General features: G+C 38.0%; 1 protein-coding gene across 1 annotated transcript in view; it reads right to left on the reverse strand.

The window, feature by feature from the left end:
• Positions 1-23692, reverse strand: part of NELL2 (neural EGFL like 2) — a 139846-nt gene that overhangs the window by 60189 nt on the left and 55965 nt on the right. The window contains exons 10-13 of the mRNA XM_040062577.2: positions 22131-22222; positions 18786-18888; positions 15701-15829; positions 2233-2358 (exon numbers count right to left, since the gene is read on the reverse strand). Coding sequence (XP_039918511.1) covers positions 2233-2358; positions 15701-15829; positions 18786-18888; positions 22131-22222 — 450 coding nt within the window. The remainder of the gene's footprint in view (positions 1-2232; positions 2359-15700; positions 15830-18785; positions 18889-22130; positions 22223-23692) is intronic.

The following is a 23692-nucleotide window of genomic DNA, read 5'->3' on the forward strand; positions in this document are numbered from 1 at the left end:
CAGATTTCTGTGTAAATATGGCCGTGACTAACAATCTAACCCAGAGAATCATGGTCCCAATATGAATACAAATAACAATACCTGAAATTGATGTCTTCATTACATCCTTTGTTGTGAACTAAAAATGTAATTCAAATCTATTGTAAAACTTGCAATAAACATGCCACGACAAAAGAAACTGGAGGTGTTTTGGAAGCAGCTATAGGCTGTCTAAATCAGTCTTTTGTGTGCACGACACTGACAGAGATAGATAGCACAGATTTCTTTTCAAATGTCTCATACAGAAGAAAAACTCTTCAATGTCAGTGAATCTATGGCTCTTTTATATTTTGATCAATGAGTGCTAAATTATATGTATGTTCACAGGATAGAACAATAAGGTATGTTAGTCTGCCAGCAAGCTGTGGACATCACTTACATCATAACCTGCCTAATCAAGGTTCACACACAATTTTTCAACATCTTCCTGGGCTTCAGCTATCCTGTGCAAACAATGACACATTAATGCCAAGCTATGGAACATTTTTCTGCTTAGTAATGTTCCAAAGGATGTGCTACCAGAGCTTCCTCTCCAGTTTACAGTGTCAGGTATTTTGTGCACAGCTACAATTCCATAACCAAATTCAATTACACAGCGTTACAAGAAACCGTGACCTGAAATATATTTTAAAAATTTAACACTTAGTAACAAAAAGCGTCAATTGTTGCTTGTTTTCCCTATTCTTGTTATTCCTGAACTGGATTAAAAAAACCAGCCTCTTCCTCACTTTCCTTGATATTTCAGCTGGCAAGTTAGACCCGGAATTGCCGCATAAGGCAAATAGAGACTTGTTAAGAACATTAAACTCTGCAGGGGGATAAAGAGGGTTGAATGACTTCATTTATTGCAGACATTGACAAAATTCAAAGTACACTGGACTGTACATGCGTACTGAGAGATTTGGACAGAAGTGCATACTATACAACCTCACTGACATAAGTCCTGGATATATATTAACTTAATTAATGAACGAGCGCCTCCACCAGAGGTGCTCACACAATAGTTGTGGAACGAGGAAAAAGTAATGGAATTATCTTGTGACATATACACTTTATGATGTTAGCTTGCCATTCATTGAAATTCTATCATCCAAAAGAGACTATATCCTCATGTTTGCCTGTATCCAAAATTCACTTAAATGTAACTCCAGAAAAACTCCAGGTCCCAAATAATAGTAAGTGGCATTGCTCATACATACTGTCTTTGAGATGCATACACAGCATGACTTACAGTTCAGATGGCCTAGCAAGGCTGAAGATTTAAAACCTTACAAAAGTTTGTCATCTAATTCCCTTTTTTTAGCATTGACTTTTCCCAGCTTGATCAAGACAAAGGTGGAAAAGAAATAATTCATCTTGTCACCCATCAGGCTGATTTCACAGGACTATGATTTACAAATGTGGAACCACATTCGGATTGGAGTGTGAGATCTAAAATGGATTTCCAACACCTTTTACAGAAGTTTGACTGTCTAGAGCTCTTAACTACTCTGTATTTCATAACAGTACGCTTCAGCAAGTATGAAGAATGCAATGTGAAGAGTCTCAAGAACTACCTTTATTATATTTATAGTACCCAATGCCCCTGCAAAGTTGGTGATGGCTTACTATTTACAAAGTTCAATCAGAACAGCAAGTTAAGGCAAGCCAAGCAGAAAAAGTATCACACAGATTTAGATACAGTTGGTCCTAGAATAATCCAAATATTCACACTCAGCAGGTAGTGAAGCAATTTCTTTACTCTGTGGAGAGTGTGGAAAATGTAAGAGAATGATCAGAAACGTACTGGTTGCTTCAGAAAGGACCTGCTGTGGGCTTTATAACTTGGGCCTTCGAGAAGTGGGCTTACTGCAGTAAAACAGTGCTTGAAACATGAAAACCAAGTAAAACAGCACTATTTTTCCTTGCTTATTTTCTTCTTCAGTCTCCTCCCTTCACCTTTTAAATCCACACCCAGAACCGTGCAGACCCATAAGACAATCCAGCCTACTTTACAATTTCAGGCAAAGAATATGATCTACACATAATCTGTAAAATACATTATCTTTTCTCTACCAGATTTTGGTGTTTATTCTCTTTAACATTTCATTTAGACATTCTTTCACTCCAACAAATATTAACTTCAGAAGGATCATATCAGCACTCCTAAATACCACCATCCTGTTATTCCTTCCAGAAATACACAGCTCTTACCTGTACATGAATAATCATCAATGCGTATATACCCTGTTTTGCAGACACACATGAAGGATCCTGGTGTATTTACACACATGGTGTTCTCACGACAGTAGTGCCGCCCTTCAGCACACTCGTCAATATCTGTGAACAAGGCAAAGAGGAACACAAGTCAAATCCTGTGGTATTTTTTGCAATCTCTTGATACACTGCTGTTCACTTCCATCAGTAGTGGGCTAGAACAAAGAGTTATTTAAATACCAATGAATTTTGGAAAGGTTTTTGGCTTTCTCCTTTCAAAAAAACTGCTTGAAGTATTCACACAAGAGAAGCGCCACAAGTTTCGGTGAACAGCTGTTAGTGGTGTTACAAAGATCACACTAGCTTACATCTTTCATTTTGAAGTGCCTCTGATGTTATTCCTATGATTTAAATAGAATAGGGGAAAAAAAACCAGGATCCCCAAACCTGACCAATGGCCTCAGCACTGCAATGGCATCCATCACTGCACCTTGTGCAGTCACCTTAGATATCAGTAAACAAAACACACAACTATATGCACACTACATGCCATTGATCTAACAGGAACTATTATTTAGGAAGAAATTGTAAGGAACATGGTAAGACCTGAAAAGACCTTGAAACTTAGTATAAATTTCTCTTAGAATGATAGTCAATCAGTATTTCTAATATATATAAACATAGACATCTGCAAATATCTACATATATATATATATAGACAGACCCATATACACGCTGTACCTGAAAGGAACCTGTGAGAATCTCATTCATATTAAGACCTGCTCTGACAGAATAAAATGCAACTTGATAAAATACTTGTTGGAGCAGAACACCTGTTGTGTCCTAGAGCAAACTCCCAACATAAATGACCGTAGGCATGGAATTCAAAACTTAATTTGTTTTGGTATTTTCTTGGGCTTCAAAATTAGACATATTTCTTGTATCAGGTTATAAGTCAATGGTAAGACAGAGAAAACACTAAAAATAACAAAAAATCTTCTGCAAAAAAGAAAAGCTATATTAATTTGGAAGTCCTCAGTAGCACACTGTTCCTCTTATAGTAATGATAAAGACAAGATTACTGAGATGCTCAGTACACCTATTTATATTGTCATGAAGTGTGTCACTGAATTTTGCCACCAAAGTTCACTAAAAATCAAATGGACGAATTGTTGGCTTGTTTGGTTTTTTTTTTTCCTCCTCATCAGTTTTGATTTCTTTCTTGTTTTCAATGACGTTTATATCTTTCAGTGTTGAAAATAAACTGGAAAATAGTTTGGAAAAGCTAATCTTGCAATTTTTATGTACACCCGTACTTGCACAAATGAGCACGCATTTACAGTGAACACAGTGAGCACACTAAAGCTCCAAACACATTTTGTGAACTTCAGCTAAGAACACCAACAAAAAGTGAAGCTATCGTAAGACTACCACAGCTGGTTTTGCACAGGGAGTGGAATAGCACACAGATCTCCTGACTTACAGATGTTCTGCAGAAACACAAGACTGCAGTTCACAAAAGCAGCCAGCAGTTACAACATATGACTCAGCCTCTACAACAAATGATGCGACTTGTGTGTTTCATAATTCCAGTTAACAACTCCATATTAAATTAATTGTGTTGATTTGTATTTAAGTAACAACATCGGTCTTTGAGTAATTAGAGGTCTTATGTTCTCAGCACCAACAGACTGCCTAGAAGCCAGCTCTGGCACCCTCAGAAAATTCTACTTAAAAATCCAAAGCCTCAGAAGCATTAAACAGAACTTTCTGAAAACTATAATAATGATTTCTTTGGCAGATAAATAGCCACAGGAGACCCAAAATGCCAACCGTTTTTATTTTGCAGGGAAAAACTTAAAGTCAAAGCTCCTTTGATTCAGACCTCCTAATTTAGAAGTGCTCTAAATAAAAGTTTTCACTTTGCCAACATACCACATGTAGAGATGTTGAAAAATGTTTTATTTATAATCATCTCTTTTTTCCAAATCTTGCTTGTTCAACTGACACAAAAAAAAAAAAAACCACAAACCCCACAACACCACCCCCCACAAAAAAAAGGAAAAAAAAACCCCACAAAACAAACAAACAAACAAAAACAAAACAAAAACCAAAAACACCCAACCACAACTGTTCAACTGTTCAGGTTAACTTTGAAGTGTTCATTTGGACAAATCTGATGTACTGGTTTATTCACACTGATTTGCAAAGATATTGCTCACATGCTTTAAATGTTCACAAGAAATCAAAATTCCCACCGAACTCTCTGTTATTGCCACAAGATTATATTGGCACCAAAAGACCCTGTACACCATGAACACACAGCAGATAAGAAGATGCTTTTACAAACAATTTGCAACATTAATACTAAATACAATTAATACAAAAAAGGGTAAAATAACAGCCAAATGCCAACTAGTCACACAGAGACTGACCATACTAAAAGCCTGCAATTCCATTCCCCCTTTGGCACTCCACATGCCTGCTTCATATACGTTAGGTTAAGGTATTACAGATCAAGGAGTACTGAACTAGGGCAGGGAATGAGCTCAACATCAGTTGTCTTTCAAAGCTACCGAAATAAAAGCCTTTTCATCCTGTTTATTGGTTGAAAACACTGGCGTAGCCTTTTATTAACCTGTCATGGTGTAAGCCCAGTTGGCAGCCAATCACAGTCCAACCAGTGAGATCACAGAGAGAATCAGAATGATAAAAGGTAGAAAACTTGCAGATTGAGATAAATACACTTTAACAGGGAAAGCAAAGGCTTCACACAGAAGCAAAGCAAAATCAGGGATTAATTCACTGCTTTGCGATGGCAGGCAGGTGTTCGGCCAGCACCAGGAGAGCAGGGCCCCATCACATTTAAAGGCGCCTTGGGAAGACTAACTCCATCACTCCAAACTTTTCCCTTCCTCCTCCTTCCCCCCAGAGCATACACTGAGCATGATGTCACATTGTCTGGAATCTCCCTCGGTCGGTTTGGGTCACCTGTCCTGGCTGTGTCTCCTCCCAACCCCCAGACACCCCCAGTCTCCTCCCCAGAGTGGCAGTACGAGAAGCAGGAAAGGCTTTGGCTCTGTGTAAGCTCTGCTCAGCAATAATAAAACCAGCTCTATTATCACTGTGTTCAGCAAAAATCCCAAACATAGGCCTGTACTAGGCAATGTGAAGAAAATTACCTCAGCCAAAATAAGCATGCCACCTTTAGACAGAAAGGCACAACAGAAAACCTTATGGATTTCCATATCTAAGAAATCTTACAACATTTATCTTAATTTCCTTCTGCCAAAAAGCCTAGTTAGCATATTAATACATATTCAGGTCTTACTGCTCAGCCAGTATGATACTGAAGTCAGTTCAATAGGATGAATGCACCACTCCAATGGCTCTACACATTCAACAATAAAGACTTGTGTGCTTGAAGTCTGTGATGTGAGACTGAGCCACCAGCTGTGATGTACTGACAACAGTGTAGTCATGGAGATCATCAACCTGCTCTACTCCCAGTGGAACAGATAAAAGGGGCACCTCTGGGAAAACTGGTTAGTGCAAAAGTGTTTGGAATCTGCACTTCAATGATTTATTTATACTTGCAAAAACATCAAAATCAGAAAAAAAAAAAATGCTGAAAAGCCTGCCTTTCTTTATTCCCTCAAGCACTCAAACAAAATTTATGCAAAATATATAACTGAAGAAAAGTTTCCCTGTATCCCTTCCTCCTGCACCCTAATGAGTTTGCTTCCCCAGAGTAAAATTCCCAGTTATGTTTTACAATCCCATTAATAAGAAGAGAACTTGACCTGGAATTTATAAATCATTGCTGACCAAAGCCTCACACTAACAAAGCCTCTCCTTAGGCCTCCCTATACATCACTGCCTTTATCCATCACAAAAGCCTGCCAGAACAAACGAGTTGGGTACTAAGTCAGTAATTATCGGCTGTTATGAGAAGAGGCTATTCCCAGAATTGAGGATTCTTTATGGATATTGTCCAGCCTCCAGGTATTTTCCTTAAAACCTGATAGTGTTTAACACAAGTGATCTCCCTGGTCGCATTTAGAGAAGTTATGCTAGCCAGGGAGATCACTGGTGTTAGACACTATCAAGTTTTAAGGGAAGTGCTAAAACTGTTGCAGGATTTTTTGCAACAAATAATATTAACTAGCCAGGAAGAAAGAGAACAGGAACATGAAAAGCTTTATTTATTAAAAACAAACAAACAAACAAACAAAAAACCATTAAAAATTACCCTGAACACAAGGGAAGAGTAGATTAGACCTACAATTTAAAATAAAACATATAAAACCCCCATGGAGATTATGTTAATAAAACAAGATATCTTCACAGCCTAAAATATCAAGCACCACATTTACCTGCCCAAGAGGCTAATGTTCTTTCACCTCTCACACAACTTCATCAGCACACCTCCGTCCTGATCTGAGGGCTCCACTGGTAAGAGCAAGGGCATCACCACCCTCTATTTCTGTGAATCTTAGTTCTCTCTGCTGAGAATCCCAAGGATGGACACCAGTAACAATGATCACAACATAGGCCTTTCAAGCCCTTATCTTTATCACTACCAACCTGACTCATTGAGAAAGACAAACGGGAAAAGATTGAAACTCTTCTCAGGGCCCTGACCTAGAAAAAGGGCATCACAAAATCAGCAGATGCTACTCAACAGTTATGGGACTATGAAAATAAATGGTGACCGATCACAGCAATCAATAGCATTAAAAAGGTAAATGAGGATTTAAAACCTTTAGAACAAACAACCTGTTCTGCACATGGAACAGGATCACAAAGGAAAAGTTCTGCCCGTTTACTTTCTCTTTGTCATCCCTCCATCAATAAGTCCTGCTTTTCTTACTTTCTGCCTCTGACATCAAGCATCTCTGCTGTTTACCTCCCCCAACCACTTTCTACCTAAGTTTAGTCCTGTCTTCAGATCTCGCTCACTTTGTCTCTTCTCCTGTGCTCAACCAATCCCTTCACCCATCAGCTCTTACTCCTTAAAAGAAAAAAGAACGGAGAATAACTTTGAAGCAAGATCCCACCAGCTTACCCATCTGTGAAAGTAAACCCACCACCAAACACACTACCTTCCTAAGTGCTCAAATGTTTAGTACACTAAACCTTCCTGGCTCATTGCTCAAAAATATTCCCAGTAGGGTCTCTCACACTTCCTTGACCATATTTCCAAGCTCCTACTCTCTTCAGCTTCCCTTCACTTTCTCCTACAGCTTGGTTCCAATATCTTGTGTGTTTTGGTTTCCATAACATTTCTATGTGTCTATTTTTGTGTAAACCCTTTCTCACTTGCTATCTAAGATGACAAAATATCTTGGGGCTCTGGCACAGCCCTTGCTCCTCCTCCTCCCACTACTCTTTCTAGACTCTCCAGCACCTGTCAAGCCTATGGTTTAACCAGTGCTTGTACCTCCAGGCAGTCACAAAACAATCACCGCACTTTTGTTTCGCTCTATCAAATTCACTGCAGCAGTTTTTCCAACTGACATATTCCACAAAGGATGTAACCACCAACTTCAGTCAAAATTGTGTATTTTTTCAGTGTCCCACATTATTTATTCCAGCTGACAGCACCACCATAGTTGTTATCACTCCTACCCTCTATAGATAATTTTCAACTTTTTCTTCTCTTTACACCCTGTGTGCCTTTGGTGCTACCAACAGCCAGTAAAAAGCCTGGGTCCAACAGCAAAATTATCAAGAGGTAACATGTATACAATCTACATCCAAAATTGTTCTTTGATCTCAGGGAGTTTTATTACTTTTAATTTTGTCTGCCTTTCTAGACCTGTGTGCCTCTCCTCCCCCAAAGAGAAAAGCCCTAGAACCTAAGGAATCACAATTAATCTAACCCTGTGAATCAACTATAAGAACATTCCTCTCACACTGAGTTAAAGCATACAAAAATTACCTCAAGCATACACAAAGACCAAAAAGAAAAGAGTAAAATAACATTCCATTATTCCCACCATGCTGGTCCCATAAAATAACTTGGCAGCTAACAACTCGTGTAGCAAGGTGTAGGAAGGGTAAGAAGAATTGGGCAGTTACTAGTGTATATTGATTTTTATTGAATTATTAACAGACCTGTAGAGAAACTGGGTGAGTTGTATTTTAAGAGTTAGAACTCTTGTAAGTAAATTCCTAAGATGTTTATACCTTGACTAGACCGATAAAGCATTAATTAGACTAAAAATAAATTCTGTTGGTTCTTCACACAGGGCATGTTCTTTCCTAGTCCATAACTAAACTGCACAGATAACTCTTACATATTGTACACATCTTGGTGCTTTTCCCTTCAAGCTATTTTAAATCTCTGATCTTTGCTTAAGTTCATGATTTCTCTTTCCGTCTCCTGCAGCCTGTGAGGAGGCCATCAGGACAAAAAATACTTGAAATAAAATCAAAGTCACTCAAGGTCTACATTCCTTGACAGAAGTTCTATATAGCTTTGCAAGGACACAATACAACATTAGAGCATTTCAGAAATATCATTTTTTTAACAGTACAAAGAGTTGTTTTTATTTCAACTTGCCCCAGTTTTTGGAAAGGAAGACAGACTGTTGAGATAAAACTGTCCTTGTTAAAACATGCAGTAGGAGATATTGTTCAGCAGCTACTCGTCAATGTGAGACTCTTGGAAGAAACTGAAGCCTTTATCTTGGTCTTGTGAAAACATCACTGGACTCCACAAACATTATATAGTTTTAAAAGTATGTATCACGGGAACATTTTGAAAACAATTGTTATCTGCCATCATGGAATATTTTACTTGGTAAACTGCATCTTCTTACTATTTAATATCTTATAATTAATTCATATAGTAGTGTATACGTGATGAAACAAGTAACTATACATAGTTATTTGTCAGACACGAAAGCATCCTGGGGGCTTTTCCTTAGGCTCCAAATAACTAGACTGATACAGTTGCATAGTGAGAATAAAAAGGATGTTGTATATGATTAATTAGTCAATTCCAAATACCAGAACAACTTACTGGCACTCCAGCTCATGATCCAAACCGTTTCAGTGCTGCACTTAGTTAGAAATAGGTCTTTAAATCTGAACTTCAAAATAATATTTTTCTTCTCTTAAGTATGACAACTTCTCCTCATTTTGCCCTCTGAATGCCAAGAATTTCAAATACTTGCCACTCATTGTGGTTTTGTTTTCCCCTATTTTAATAGGGTTTAAAAGGAGCATTAGTACTTTTATATAGTGACTACAAATATCTGCTGGGTTCTTCTCAGGAAGACACAGCACAGATTGTACTGCACCAATGTATTTTAAAACTCCCTGCTGGAAGACAGTAAAGTCAGTACCTGTAAGCAGTGGTAAAGCCCCCATGCATGGGTTAGACTGTATTTGGGTCTAAACCATGCAGCATATTCTTACGAGCTACCTGGCAGATTACTGCCTTTTACAGAAAAGTGCTGATATCACAACTCAGCTGTCTCTCAAACTGTGCCAAAGTAGTTACGAGGACCATAACAGATACAAACACTGTGGCTGCTATTGCCCTGCACTCTTCATGAAAGAATATTTATTTTAAATTAGTTTGCCTTAATGCCTGTCTTTGGTACAACTCTTGAGAATCCAGCCTTTATGTGTTGTTCAGATGTGTTGCACTTTTAGACTGAGGTTTTAAAAGTTACAAAAGAAACCCAACCATTTAGCTGTGGGTACTTTTCACACAGTGAAAGCACCTAATTTTTTTCAGTAGTCACCACCCAGCTAACAGTGAAAACTGGGCCAAAATTAAAATAAGAACAAAACTAAGGCCTTATTTTCTTTTCTCTTCTGCTTGCAAGTTTACTTAATTTGTATGGAAACTTTCACCTTAATTTCTCATCTGAAGACAAATTACATCATATGTTTTTATTGCTAGTGGAAAAGGGCTGCTCTCCGTGCAATAAAACCTCTCCTTACCAGATACTAGTACCAAAGTTTAAGAGTTTTCAAGAAGTTTCCTTCATATGATTAGTTTCAGCTGTTCATTTCTTTTCTTAATTGTAGTAACATCATTTTCACTCCTGGCTATGGCTGGATGATAGAATCATTTCCAAAATAATTAATGTAGAAGTAAATAAAATCAAGTATCACTGAATCACATCCTAAAATTTGTACACACACAAACTATCCCACTGCTACACAATCTGTACCTCAGTATAAACCACAATTTATGAACTGGTGTCAGGGATACTGCTTGCACACTTGACGTTAGGAATAACATTTATTACTTTCCTCAATTAAAGCTATGGCAGACAAGAAGGATTGGTCCCGCTCCGACACACTGACACATTAAAACTGGTTTTCTAATTCTTCATATTAAGATTTCTCACTAACATAATGATGGAAATAAAACGGCACTTAGTGCTTCTGATGAGAAAAATATTAATAATTGATAATATAATAATACTATTTAATATTAACATTTCATTTTAATATTAATGTTATTTAATTGGGTTTTAATATAAATTTAGAAATAAAATTCAGCCTTCCTGCAGTGAAAGTTTTTCTTTCTGCTTGATTCGTTTTCCAACCCAACTCCAAATGACTAGGTACTGACTCAAAAAATACCAGCTGATGGAGACAGAAATCTTTATTTCTCAGTTATATGTGACACTATTAACACTTTTTGCTTCCAAAAAATACTTTTTCATTGAAGAGAGAAGCATAAGTAGCCTTCCCAGGTTCACAAAGCTGACAGTACTGTAGAGCTTTTAAGAACTCTTCAAAAAAATGGTGCATACCATGAAGACAGCAGAGCTAGCAAATAGCCTTGTACTGTCTCTTAAAGACACAGAAGACTTAATAGAACATATTCTAATACTCTGAGGTTTATCTCCACTGTGGAAGTCTCTTACTTACACTCTCCCAATATTACACTTAATTTAAGAAAAAATATGTTGTTGATAACTACACTTGGCCAATATGATACAACACATATCCCACTGCAATTTGATTATAACTATTTATTCTTTCTAAGATTTCTTCTCTTCCCTACAATCTGTGGAAGTCAGATTGATTTTGAAAATGTACTTTACCTTTGTAATCCAGTAGTTCAACACAATTAACAAGAAGATTAACAACAGGTTGTACTAATTAGGTAAGCAAAGAAGTGCCATATTCATACTGTTGGAGAAGAGGGTTAAATAATGCATTAGTATTTTTAAGCATACACAGGGATAAATTAGTAAATCTTTCCAAACAGAATAAAAGCATACAACTGTGAACTAAGGAACACCTGATAAGGTTGAACCAAGTGTCATTTCTGACATGCTCCAGAAATTTCTGGAAAGAGGCAATTTCACCTCTAAGACTGCTTGCTTCCCTCCACTGACAATGATTCAAATCAAGCCAGCTTATTCAAAAGCACATTTCTCAATTGAAAACCTTCTCCCCTCGAGGGACAATCATCAGTGAAGCTGATGTAATTCTCAAATCCAGAAAAAGTCATTCAGTCTTTGGTCTAATTTCATCTGCTACACTTGAAACTGGGACAAATATGACAACAGCAGAGAAACTAGGAGAGTTTACTGAGGAAGAAGAATAAATTAGAATATAAATGGAAATTGTTTCACAAAAAAATTGTTCTAAGTTAACTATGTTGTACACTGTGTAAATAGTACAGCTAAATTTCCAAATATCAAAAAAGTAACATTATGGTCCACACACATCCATAACATAAATTTGTGATGTGTAGAGGGCTAACCTTAACCCAGCAGCTCCTTTCTTGCTCAACCCTTAGATGGGATGGAGGGATTAACAAAAAGAGTCAAAGGGTGAAAAAACTCATGAGTTGATATAAAGACCTTTCAATAAGTGAAGGGGGATATGAAGAAAAAGGTTTCAAAGGTAACCATTCTCCAGCTACCATCAGCAGACTGATGCCAAACCAATCTCTGGGAAACAGCCACAACTATACTCCTGTTTTCACTGCTGAGAATGACATCACAAACCTAAACCACAGCACCACACAGGCTGCTACAAAGAAATTTAACTCTATCACAGCCAAGATAGATATGTGATGTTAATTAACTTCTGCATCAGGCAAAATCCTCTTGATAAAGAAGTAAATAACATCGTTTTCTCGAGTCATGTTCTTGGTCTCTGCTACTGTATTCGCCTGTCTTCTTTCTTGAGCTTCCTCTGTGCTCTATTTAATCAGCAATCCTTGGCAGTATTTCTAAACTGAAAGCAGATTTTGCACTGAGATAGATGAAATACGCTCCTCTAGGTGCATCGGATTACCTTGGTAGCCAAGACCCACATCCTGAAAAGCCTCTTCAGCATAACTCCACCATCATAAAAGCAGTGGGTATTTAACACTCTTTGAAATATATTCCAGAGGGTAATCTTCAATTTGAGAGTACTGCAGATGTGGCTTTGGGAAAAACTAATTACACTTCATCAGAACACCTGTTTTAGTAAGTAGTTGATGTTAGGCAGGATGCTGTATTAAAAGCACCTACACCTGGGCAGCACAGGCGCATATCCATACACAACCTGCCCACGAAGTATCTCAAACTAAACTCAAATAATAGCCTGAGGCAGAAAATAAATTTAAAAGTATTTAGAATAAGGCCAAATAATGCTATAAATTAAGAAATTTGCAGTAAATTAAGAAATACCAATTCTTTAAGTATTGCTTAACAGGGTACTCTGAGGGAATGCTAAATGTGATGTAAATATTAACAAATATTATTATGATATAACAGAAAGTTATACACAATAAAAGTGTGTAGAGACACCATACAGCTTTGGAAAAGCACTGGTTCAGTCTAGGACAGAAGCCAAACTCTTCCATCCTTCAGGTAAAATTTATACAGCTTTTCCAGACCCACACTGAAATCAGCTTTAAATGTTTTATTTTTTCTTCTTCTCCTTAAGGAGAAATTCTGTGAACAGGAACATTATTTCTGTTTATTCTTTCAATTTTGATAGTGCTGGAGCACAAACCAGGACTGTATTTAGTGAAATTTGGCTCTAACACAGAGCCAATGACATCAAATTTTGCAGTATATCTGAAGTTCATGCAGGGCAAACACAGAAACAGCTCCCATATCTATGGGCTCTAGCCATTACAAAAAGCCTTCTCTGAAAGGCTTTGTGTTAACTCGACATTTCTGTACCTGGTATTGCTTGCAATTAAAGACCAAATAATAGCAGAGTGAAGTAAGGGCATCCACTGAGAAAGGGAGGCTGGGACCATTTCAACCTTTCAAGATGAGGCACAGGACTCTGAAAAGACTTGGTGCTGCACTATTGCTATTGTGCCTTTGGCTGTTTGTTAGTTTAGTATATAAAGTAAGAGTCTCTTTCCAGAAATAAAAACCTCTGCACAAAGAGACATTTGAACACTGAAGGGATACAGAAATAAAAGTCCAACTCTGAAGAAACATGGGGTATTTCAGCCCCCTGTCCCTTTTTTATTTTGTAGCCTTATTTCCCATCCTTCCAGCACATGACCCTCAGTCAGTCAGGGATGGACAGCCAAGGCCAGGTCTGGATCCGTGTACCAAATGTGCACAGCTCAAGTGTGGTGCCAACACCACAGCTACAGCATGGAACCAGCAGCAAAGCCAGGCTTTGCAGCTTCACCACTGGCATGGAGAACCTCTTGGGAAGCGACCCAACCTCCTGAGCTTTGCTCATGTGGGCACATCTTCACAGTGTAACTGTTCTTGGATCAGAGACAATTAAGTGACAATTTAATGCCTTCAAATGTAAAAAGCAAAATTAATATTTTTATGTAAATAACATGTCCCAATCTTTTATTCATTTATGGATGTTCTCTGAAAAAAGGTAAGCAGATTCATAATTACCACCCAGAACCAAGGTCATTTGCCCATACAGAAACAATTGGGCCAAGAAATCTCAAAAATTCATCACATTGAAATCAGTATGACACAAACTGGTAAATCCTCTTATAATAAGAATGCATCAGCCTCATATATGATAATCTACTGTGTCGTCATCAAACATTTCACCCTTAATGCTGATAAAAAAATATTTTCTCCTTTTTGCTTATGGCATGCCTGGCAAGTTACACACAAAGCAACAGACTCCAATGTGAGAGACATGGAGATCACTATGTAAGTGTAATTTGTTTTTTGCTTTCATTCAGCAGAGTGACAATAGAGCTGCAGGAAAGAAAAACCTCTTAAAGCCCCTAAATTCACCGTAACTCCATTGCTCCAGTGACTCCCTCAAATAGGGAATGGCTGATGAGTTCCGAGAAACACAGATCCACAGCCTAAGCCACAGCAGTCTCCAGGGACTATGGGATAAAAAGTGGCTGATGCTACAAGTTACACAGCCGGTCCTGATGTCAGCTACTTCCTGGAACATGATGAGGGGCAAGAGATTTGTTTCTGTAACACTTTTAGTTCTGCTTCTCAAATCCAGCTTACGTCAGAAGGCTTACCATAAAAATGAAGTAGAGATGTATATAAAGTTGAATTAATTATATGCTCCTTTCCTGAAAACAACCACAAATTCTCAAATGTGAGTCTACAGACGAGCGTTCCAACTGACGTTAATGCAGCTACTAACTCAAGCAAGCTGCAGGCACTAACTTCAGCAGAGTTCATCCAAATGAACAATCTTAAAAGGCCTTGATTTATCCCATTTATTGTGCATCACCAGAGAATAATGCAGGTATTAGGTGGGACTGCAGAGTACCTTAAACTACACCTACTCACAGATGCTTGACTTTCAATTTAATCTGAACAGAACTGCTTATTAGTCAAAGCCCATCCTGCTGCCAACCTTATAAGCTTTATAGTAAGAATGGCCTGACAGCACACTGATACTGTGTGCTTACAGAACCAGAGCTTTCATGACACAGAGCAACAGTTAGCACAAACACGGGGAGACTTTGGCTTCCACTGCTGGAGTGGGGATGGGTTCCTTTCACCCGATGAGGCTAGAGTGTATAGATGATTCTCTTCTGATTAAGTAGCTTGTTGCCCCCCAATACCAATAGAGCAAATCAAATAATGAATCTTTACTCAGTGTGATTAACAATACTAGAATCTAGTCTATAGCATTTCTTACTTCCTGGGGACTGAGAATAGGAACATGCAGCAGTGAAAAGAGAAACTAAATGTTACACTAATATGTTTTTCAAATAGCTGAATTTAGATTGCCTAAGTATCTGAATACCATGAAAAAAAAAGGAAAATATTCCTACAGAAGCATGTTTCTAATTCAAGACCTCAGCCATATTAAATAGTCCCCTCTGTGCCGATCTGATTTTTTTTTTATTTTCTTTTAAAGAACTTAATTGGAGAAATTATTTTAATTGATCAACATGCTGCACATCTAATTCATTGTATTCAACATCCCTTTGACAGCTTATGAATTCATACACCCGTCCCACAGTAATTTATGCAGAAGTGCTAAGGCTGTGCTCAAGGTATATCACCTTCACAGTAGGCATTGTCCTCTCGAAGGGCTCGGAAGCCATCTCGGCAGCTGCAGACCGCTCTGTCCTCTAGGTTTCGGCAGACAGAATGCTCCATACAGTTATGTCCTTCAGTGCAAAAGTCATGGCCTGCACAGAAACAAGCATGATTGAGGGTTAAAAAGAATCCAGGTATTACAAAACATACCTGTCAAAGACAGTCTTATCTTTTTCTCCATTAGGTCAAAGAATACCTTTCTATTGTCTGTGAGATACAGAAAAATAAATTGTACCAAGCATGAAATGGATGAGAGGAGCAGTAAAGGCCACCAGAACAGTCTGTCTCCAGGTCTTCAATTCGATTTCAGGTTATAGCACTGATCTGAAGCAGCTGGACAGGAGGCTTGCTTAAATCCCCTTACTGTCTCCTTGTCATTTTTAATTACTTTTACAGGACATGTCTTAATTACATAGTTCTTGTCATTTTCTTTTTTTTGTTTGTTTGTTTGCACGTTTATAAAAGAGCTTAAAAGCTTAGGCACTCAGCATCTCATTTACTAGTGATATTACTTTTAGCACTTTTAGTTCCCAGGTGTATTTATAAAATCCTTCTATATTTAACCTAAAGTCTTTGATTAACATTGACTTGTTTTGCTGTACTCTTCCCTTATCTCTTCCTTTCCTCCACTAACTGAATAATCTTCCCTTATTGCATCATTCTTTCCATTACAGAGAATTTTATTTTTAAATCTCACCTATTAGCCATCCCTATTTTTTTTTTTCTTTTCTATTTTTCCTGAATGTGGCTATTTTCCAGTGCACCTTAATCATAATTTTTTAAGACTATGAAGTTCTTTTCCAGGCTGGAAAATTTAGAAAGTTGAACCTTTCAACTCAGTAGGTTTCTTTTTAAATTTCTTCTGTTTACTCTCAGGAAATTTGATGATTTAACGTTGTTGAACAACATTATCTGGTTCTAGAAACTGTCTTGAAGCTTCCACAAGATCTGTACATAAAGGTGTGGAACTTGTCTCCTTCCCTGTTTTCTCATTGATTTTATTTGTTTTGTTTCCTTCTTTCACTGAAGCATTAACTTATCAAGCAACAGTAGTGTTTTCCAACAATTACTTTCTTCTCTCAAAACCACACATCTTGGGAATGTGGGCCAGGCTCAGGGGACCAGGACTGGTGTAACAGCAACAGCTCCAGAATGCAAGCTGGCCATCAGGCTTCAACACAAGCCTCTTGCATAATAGCAAAAAGTATTTTTTGGCAGTAAAGATTATTAGCTTTATCATTCCACCCGGTTTCTGCTTCATATTTTGCTGTGAAAGAGCTTCTAGCCCTAACCTCACATCAGCTTAGTCAAACAAGGACCCCAAGAAGGGAAGCAGCAGCAGAGATTCTTGGAGGTCAAGTGAAAGAAGTCTTTTGCACTTGGACAGCTCAGGAAAAGCATGAAGCAACAGGAATGAAGCAAAAGACAAAGAAGCAGAAGGTCCCATAAAGACAAAATGTTTTAATATTGAGACCCAGTGACATGGTTATGATAGAAACATCACAGACCTGCTGTGATATGACAAGGCAGTGTTTTTCTTCCTCCTGCTGTGGGTTGTTTCTCAAATCTAAAGGTGTGCTTAGGTAATAGTACTTAGATATCATTCACCACAGCTACCACAGTGATGGCATGTAACACAGGACATTATGGAGCAAAATATTCTACATTTCCACTGTGCTAGAGGGTCTCCAATACTCCTTGATGACAGCAGAAGCATGTGCATCAAGAGCAAACTCTGGCCATGGCAACATTTACTTTGTGTCTTTCTGCTGCCCTTCTCATTGAATCCTGAGTTCATGGAAAAGCAAGAGGCTTATTTCTGGATTTCCTAGCCTGTATTGGATTGTATCAGATTTTGACATTAACTAGGAAGATACATGTCATCCAGAAAGCATGAGGGCTTTCATACTGATTAAGATTCTCAACACTCATACAGCAGCTATATTAATAAACAAAATACATGTTACTGAATAATAGCCCACATCAGCTTCTTGTTTAAAGAATAAGCTCCTCACCTCGTAAGAAGCCAAGCTAGCATAGTTCAGGGAGGATTAAGAATATTCAGAAAGCACTCAACAGACATATTAGAATTTTCTAGCTATACCAGGCACAAGAAACATAGAATCCTTTTCTCTAAGCTACTGAAGATTTTATAGAAAATTATCATTAAAAAATCCTTTTGGACTGTGACAGACTTGAAGACCTGTCCTCTCTCAAGTTTTCTTCTACTTTATCCCTCTGCTTGATGTCATTAATCATATTTCAGTGCTGAGTAGCACAGAAATATCCATAGCTGCAATCTTTGCTGATGTATACCTAAAATCAGAGCAAGAGCCTAACACATTCTTTCATGTCAGGTATCAATTTATCTTATTTAGCCATAGAAGAAACAGATACAGCCACTCGAAGATGCAAATGCTAATAGCTTTGAAGATACCGGTGTTAGTCCAGATCAAAACGGGGGGGGAGTCAAGGACTCAGAGCATTTCCTGCATCTCTCTTTTTGGTAAGGATCAGACTGGGTGTAGCACACAAAGGTGCACGGCACACAAAAATATTTCCTGAAGTTTCTGCTTAGAGATGTAGACTATGTTCACCCCCAGAGAGGTGAACAAGTTACCCAAGTATTTGAACAACTGCATAGTACAAATAATTCTCTGAAAGAGGTATCTCAAAGCACCCCAGAAAGATGCTGGCAAACATGAATATTTGTCCAGTCTATTTAATTTGGACACTGGAGTGGGTGAAGGATAGAAAAATCACTAATATATGATACAAAAAATCACTATATATATGATTTCTTAGACTTTCCACCCATTTTTAGCTGGAATAAAACAAAAACTTGTTACACAATGTTCACATTACTAAACATTTTACAAACATTTCCAGATGTCACAGTGCAGTTGTTACCTATTCAGCTTCCCAAGATCTGCAGTGATCATCATGCATAGGAGTGTCCTATTCAAAATGATCAGAAAAAAGGTCTATTTGTAATCTATAAGAATTAAAAAGTGCACTAAGCTTATATATATCCTGCTATTACCTTACCTTTACAGACTTTGCAGCAACTGTGAGATAAGGGGATCTGTTGGGATTCTGGGCAGTTCAAAGCTGTACAGCTGTCTTTCGGAATTCGCTGCATTTTGTGATTCTGTTAAATTGAGGTAAATTAGTAATACTGTGAGATAGGTAGTAAAGGAAATTGTAACTTTAGTGGAGTTTCAGTATTATAATGTACAAAAAAAACCACATCTAGGCCAAAATCCAGGTACCTTCAAAAACCTTTGAGAGGACAACATAGCATGATAAAAGCATCAGGAACTCTCCTATACTCAAACCTTTTCAAGTAAGCAGAAGTGTGGCAACAACTCTCATTCTTTTCTTATCCTAGCTGTCAGGTAACTTGCCTCAGAAGTTTCTTTTAGCATTATGTCTGAAAGAGATACAATTATTTCTCAAAAACTGAGGCAGTGGATTTCAGAGTCAAGGGTCCCCATAATGAATACTCTAAAAAAGCTAGTTATATGTACAGAAAGTAAAATAGAACTTGAACACCTCTGATCTCACTGTTGTGGCAGTAACACTGAAAGAAACTGGCACTGAGTCCCTATTAGGAAAGAGAGGGTTTCTCAGCTAAGTTTGGATCAGGCATCTGGAAGTGCACAATACCACAAGATGGTATCTAAATATCTTCAGGCACTCGGTGCAGGTCACATGAAATCCCTGCAGTATGGCCACACAAAATACTTGCCTTAGCAACCTGCCTACCCTGGGTGGGCCACCTTTAGGCTCCCTCAGGCCATAAATAATGTGTCTTGAAGTGCTCTACTCATGGCAGGGCAAAGAAAGGAAACAAGGCAAACAACAGCATATTCCTCAGAGGCATCTGCCATAAAATAAGCATTGTGGTTAAAATAAGACCTCAAACAACTCAGGTTTCTGCATGCAAGAAAAGCATCTAAAATAATGCATATGCCATTTTATGTATGTGTGTACTATTATTAGTACTAGTATTCTTCTAGCATTTAATTTTAAATCCTCTTTAAGAATGAAATATAAAGATAAACATGTACACAACAGCCAATGTCAAAATTACTGCTCAAACTTTACCTTAAACAATCTTGACAGAGGAACCAGCTCTAATCTTATAGTACAATAAAACAAACCAGAGATGTGCTGTACGCCAGAATAAACAAAACCCAGCAATCCCATAAGCTAAATTAACCTTTGATAGAAATAACATCAATTAAGGTAGGCTGGATTTAATTTTAATCTTTTATAAACTCTAATTTGGAAGATAACTTTTCATTCACTTATTTATAATATTCAAAGAGAAGTGCCTGCCTATAGCACACACAACTGCAGCAGCCAATAAAAACAAAACAAGATGCTTTTAATTACATGCAGACAAAATGAAAAAAATTCCACACATTGCCTTGGTATCATCATTATAAGCCTTCAAGCATGAAATCAGTAACTGTGCCATTCCTATTAATCCCTCTTGACTTGAAGTCATTAATTATATCCTTTTATGAGAACTCTGGTAGTAATAAAATAATGCCCATCTAAGAAATCCTAACTGACCAACAAAGTTTACAGTATATGGATTTTAAGCTCTGAATTATCATTCATGAGGCTGTTCAGCAGAAACTGTGTGTACTTCAACCCTTGAAAAAGCAACATTTCCATCAGCCAAAGTTGCTGCTTACTATTTCTACCGAGACAGTGAGGCAGCCTACCAGAGTTAATCAACAAAGCACAGACTAGCCCTTTTTCCATACCGTATCACAATTCCAGCTGTAAGGAACGCAAGGCAATGTCACAACTTTTGATCGTTGTTAATTTGATCCATTGACTAATCATAGAATTCATGTTCTGGGTGTCGTGTTGAAAATAACCCTAAAGCTCATAGCCCTAAAAAGCTGTGGTGGTGGGTTTTAAGCTGTTTTGGAGTTATGCTTCCCAATTGTTCATGCCTGTTTCTCCCCGCAATCAATCAGGTACCGTCCAGAGGTATCTCCTCCCCTGTCCCTTGTCCATCTCTCCTGACCCTGCCCTTGTTTGGAAAGCTTCAGTCAGCTGTCCATCTCCCTCCAGACCCTGCCCTATGTTATAGAAAAATACCTGTTAGGCCAGCCTGGGGCCAATCACCTTTCTCCCCCACGCCCTCTACCCCAGGTTTAAAAGTGGGTGCACGGGTTTGTTCGACCTCTTTTTTGTCCCTCTGACTTGGGGAGTAAAGATCTCTGAGAAACCACACAGAAAAGAGCCTCCTCTCAATCCTTGCTCCAAAACCTAGACACTGCAACACCTGTTGCCGTTGAAGAACAGCATTGTTCTGCTCCATTACCCAAGTCTGCAGGCAGATTTGGGGACGGCCTCTGGCACTGCCCAGAATCAGAGCTAGCTGGGGATCTACCGGCCAGTGTCAAAAGCCTACAGCTGAATCCAAAATCATTTCTCTCTTTGCCATTCTCAAAAGGGTTTCAAAGCCCCTTCTGGAGGAATTAAGCTCATAAAGATTAAAATCAACAGCAGTTAGCAAGAGTTCCCAGTTCTTCTTTTTAAGATACACCTTTTAACAACTGTATGAAAATGTTTGAGATTTCCAGAAACTGGTCTGAGGGACAGCTGCATGGCAAGAGGACTTGCTCGCCTCTTTTTCTCTGCCCTAGAAATGTGTGTTCAGGTTTTCAACTTCAGCCCACAGCCTGCAGCTCTCTAACCGGACAGAACTTCTCCCCATCCCTCCCCTGGGAAACAACATACAACTCACTGCAGCAGTTTGTGTAATTCTTAACCCACAACTGTCCCTGGGGTATATTTTGCCCTTGAAGTGTATTTGTGCCTTGAAGAGCTGCTCTATTCATGCAGCAGGGCAAGACTGACTCAGCATTGGGTATATTCTGTTTACAAATAAAAACCCCAACCCTATCCCACTTCCATCACTAGAAATAGCAGATACCTGGTATACCAGCTCTTTTTCTTCCTTTTCATCTAGCTTTTCCTCTAAGAATGATCCTGAATTCCACACTATGCCCCCATCACATTCATGTATCTCTCACATCTGAGCACATAATTTTGAACAATAACAATGCAGATGGAAACATAAGGTAATCTGCTGCTGTTTCATTACTAATGGTGGAGACGATACCTAGGGAAGAAAGAATGCTGCCTGATTGTCAGGCTGTATCATCAAAGCTTGCAGCTATGCAAACTAAATTTAGTTGCAAAAATTTGATGCGGAACTCAGACAAAATAAACACAGGACCTATTAGATGCCCTTCCCGTCACTTCCTAAGGTGCACCTGTCTGTATTTCAAAAGTTTCTTTCTGCATGACTTTGATATTTATAACATGCAAGAATTTTTATTCCATCAAAAGAATTCTTACCTTGCACTCAAACAGAACACAGTCCCCTGAGCTTGAATACACAGTTTCTCTTTGTCCTTCAAAGTAGGTTCTGCCTTCAAATACACACACGGCTTCAGAGAGAAAGAACAAAACAACACAATGATTTTGTATAAACGTGTTGGCACACTGCTTATAGAATTGATACATTTTCTTAAAGAGAATTGCATTTCAAAATGAAAAGACTGATTCAGCTGCAAGAATATTCTAAACCCTATTCATCTATAGGACTCTTGGATATCATGAGAAAAAAAATTAGAGGAGGAAAAAAACTCACAAAGTACCCCAAAAAGCACACATAAGGAGAAAGGTGAAGGATGCTGAAGCAACATGGCAGAAGAGACGTGTCTCAGGTGACACCAAGAAACTGCAACACAACTCAGGGGTGCACAGGAAAGTGGAGGTGTGAGAACAGTGCCAGTGGTATTAATACATAATTGGTTTCCTGAAGAGGAATATTGCATGATGAAGGGTGATCACTAAAGCCACATGTTTATTTGTTATCACAGTCCTTTGATGTTTCATCACTCCACATGGTTATTTAAGCATTATGGATTTGTATCTTGATTATCCCAGTTCTTTATCACTACTGCTGAGGCATATTAAAGTACATGAATTTTATTGACTTTCATGACTGTCTCTTTTTTTTAATCCCCCAACAAAAACAGGATCAAGTCTCCAATGATCAAATGACAGCCATATGTCACTGGGATCGGTATTTGTCATACCATGGCCTTGGTGCCATTCCTGCAACCCAGCAGCACCAGGTTTTACAACAGCATGCTGGCACAGCTCATACTGGATTGCTCACTAAAATTCCTATTCAGTATTTAAGACTTGCATAAAACATCTTCACAGCAAACCATCTTGCCTTTTTTTTTTTTTTTTTTTTTTTTTTTTTTTTTAATGGATCCATTACTGCAATTACATTATGCAAAGCATAAAGGCTGAGTAATGTAAGTGCTAGGTACAGAAAATCAGATGTCTCTCTCTGCTGCTTAGGACACAGTCAAGGCTCATGAAGTAAGCATAATCATGAAATAACAGGAGCAGGTTACAACTTTCAAATTCCAGATTACATGTTAGAGGTCTAATTTGCTAATCATTGATTTGGAGATGTAAATCAAATATACTTTCACAGAGATTTATCTATTCTTTTTCAATAGACTGCAATTTGTAGACAAAAAATATCTGAAAGTATGAGACTTTTTCTTTTTTTTTACTTTGAATGACCTATATTAATTACCATTACTCCATTTATTTTCATTTCTGCTTTTTTTTTTGAACTTGCAGCTCTTACTTATTACTTCGTCAGCATGTGAAAAAGCAAAGTTTTGGAATTGATGATGAAAAATAAGTGATGGGTATAGCAACAAAAATGAGGTTTTTGAAATTCAAAAGTATTAGTTATCATTATGTTATAAATTATCTTGTGTGATATAAGCATCCAAAGTGCTCTCCCAGTCCTCATCTCAACTCACTAATCCTTTGTTACATTTTCTTTTCCCTGTACAGCTGTGGAGGGGAGTGAGAGGATGGCTTTG

The sequence above is a fragment of the Hirundo rustica genome, chromosome 4 (assembly GCF_015227805.2).
Source record: "Hirundo rustica isolate bHirRus1 chromosome 4, bHirRus1.pri.v3, whole genome shotgun sequence".
In the NCBI taxonomy this organism is placed as follows: Eukaryota; Metazoa; Chordata; class Aves; order Passeriformes; family Hirundinidae; genus Hirundo; species Hirundo rustica.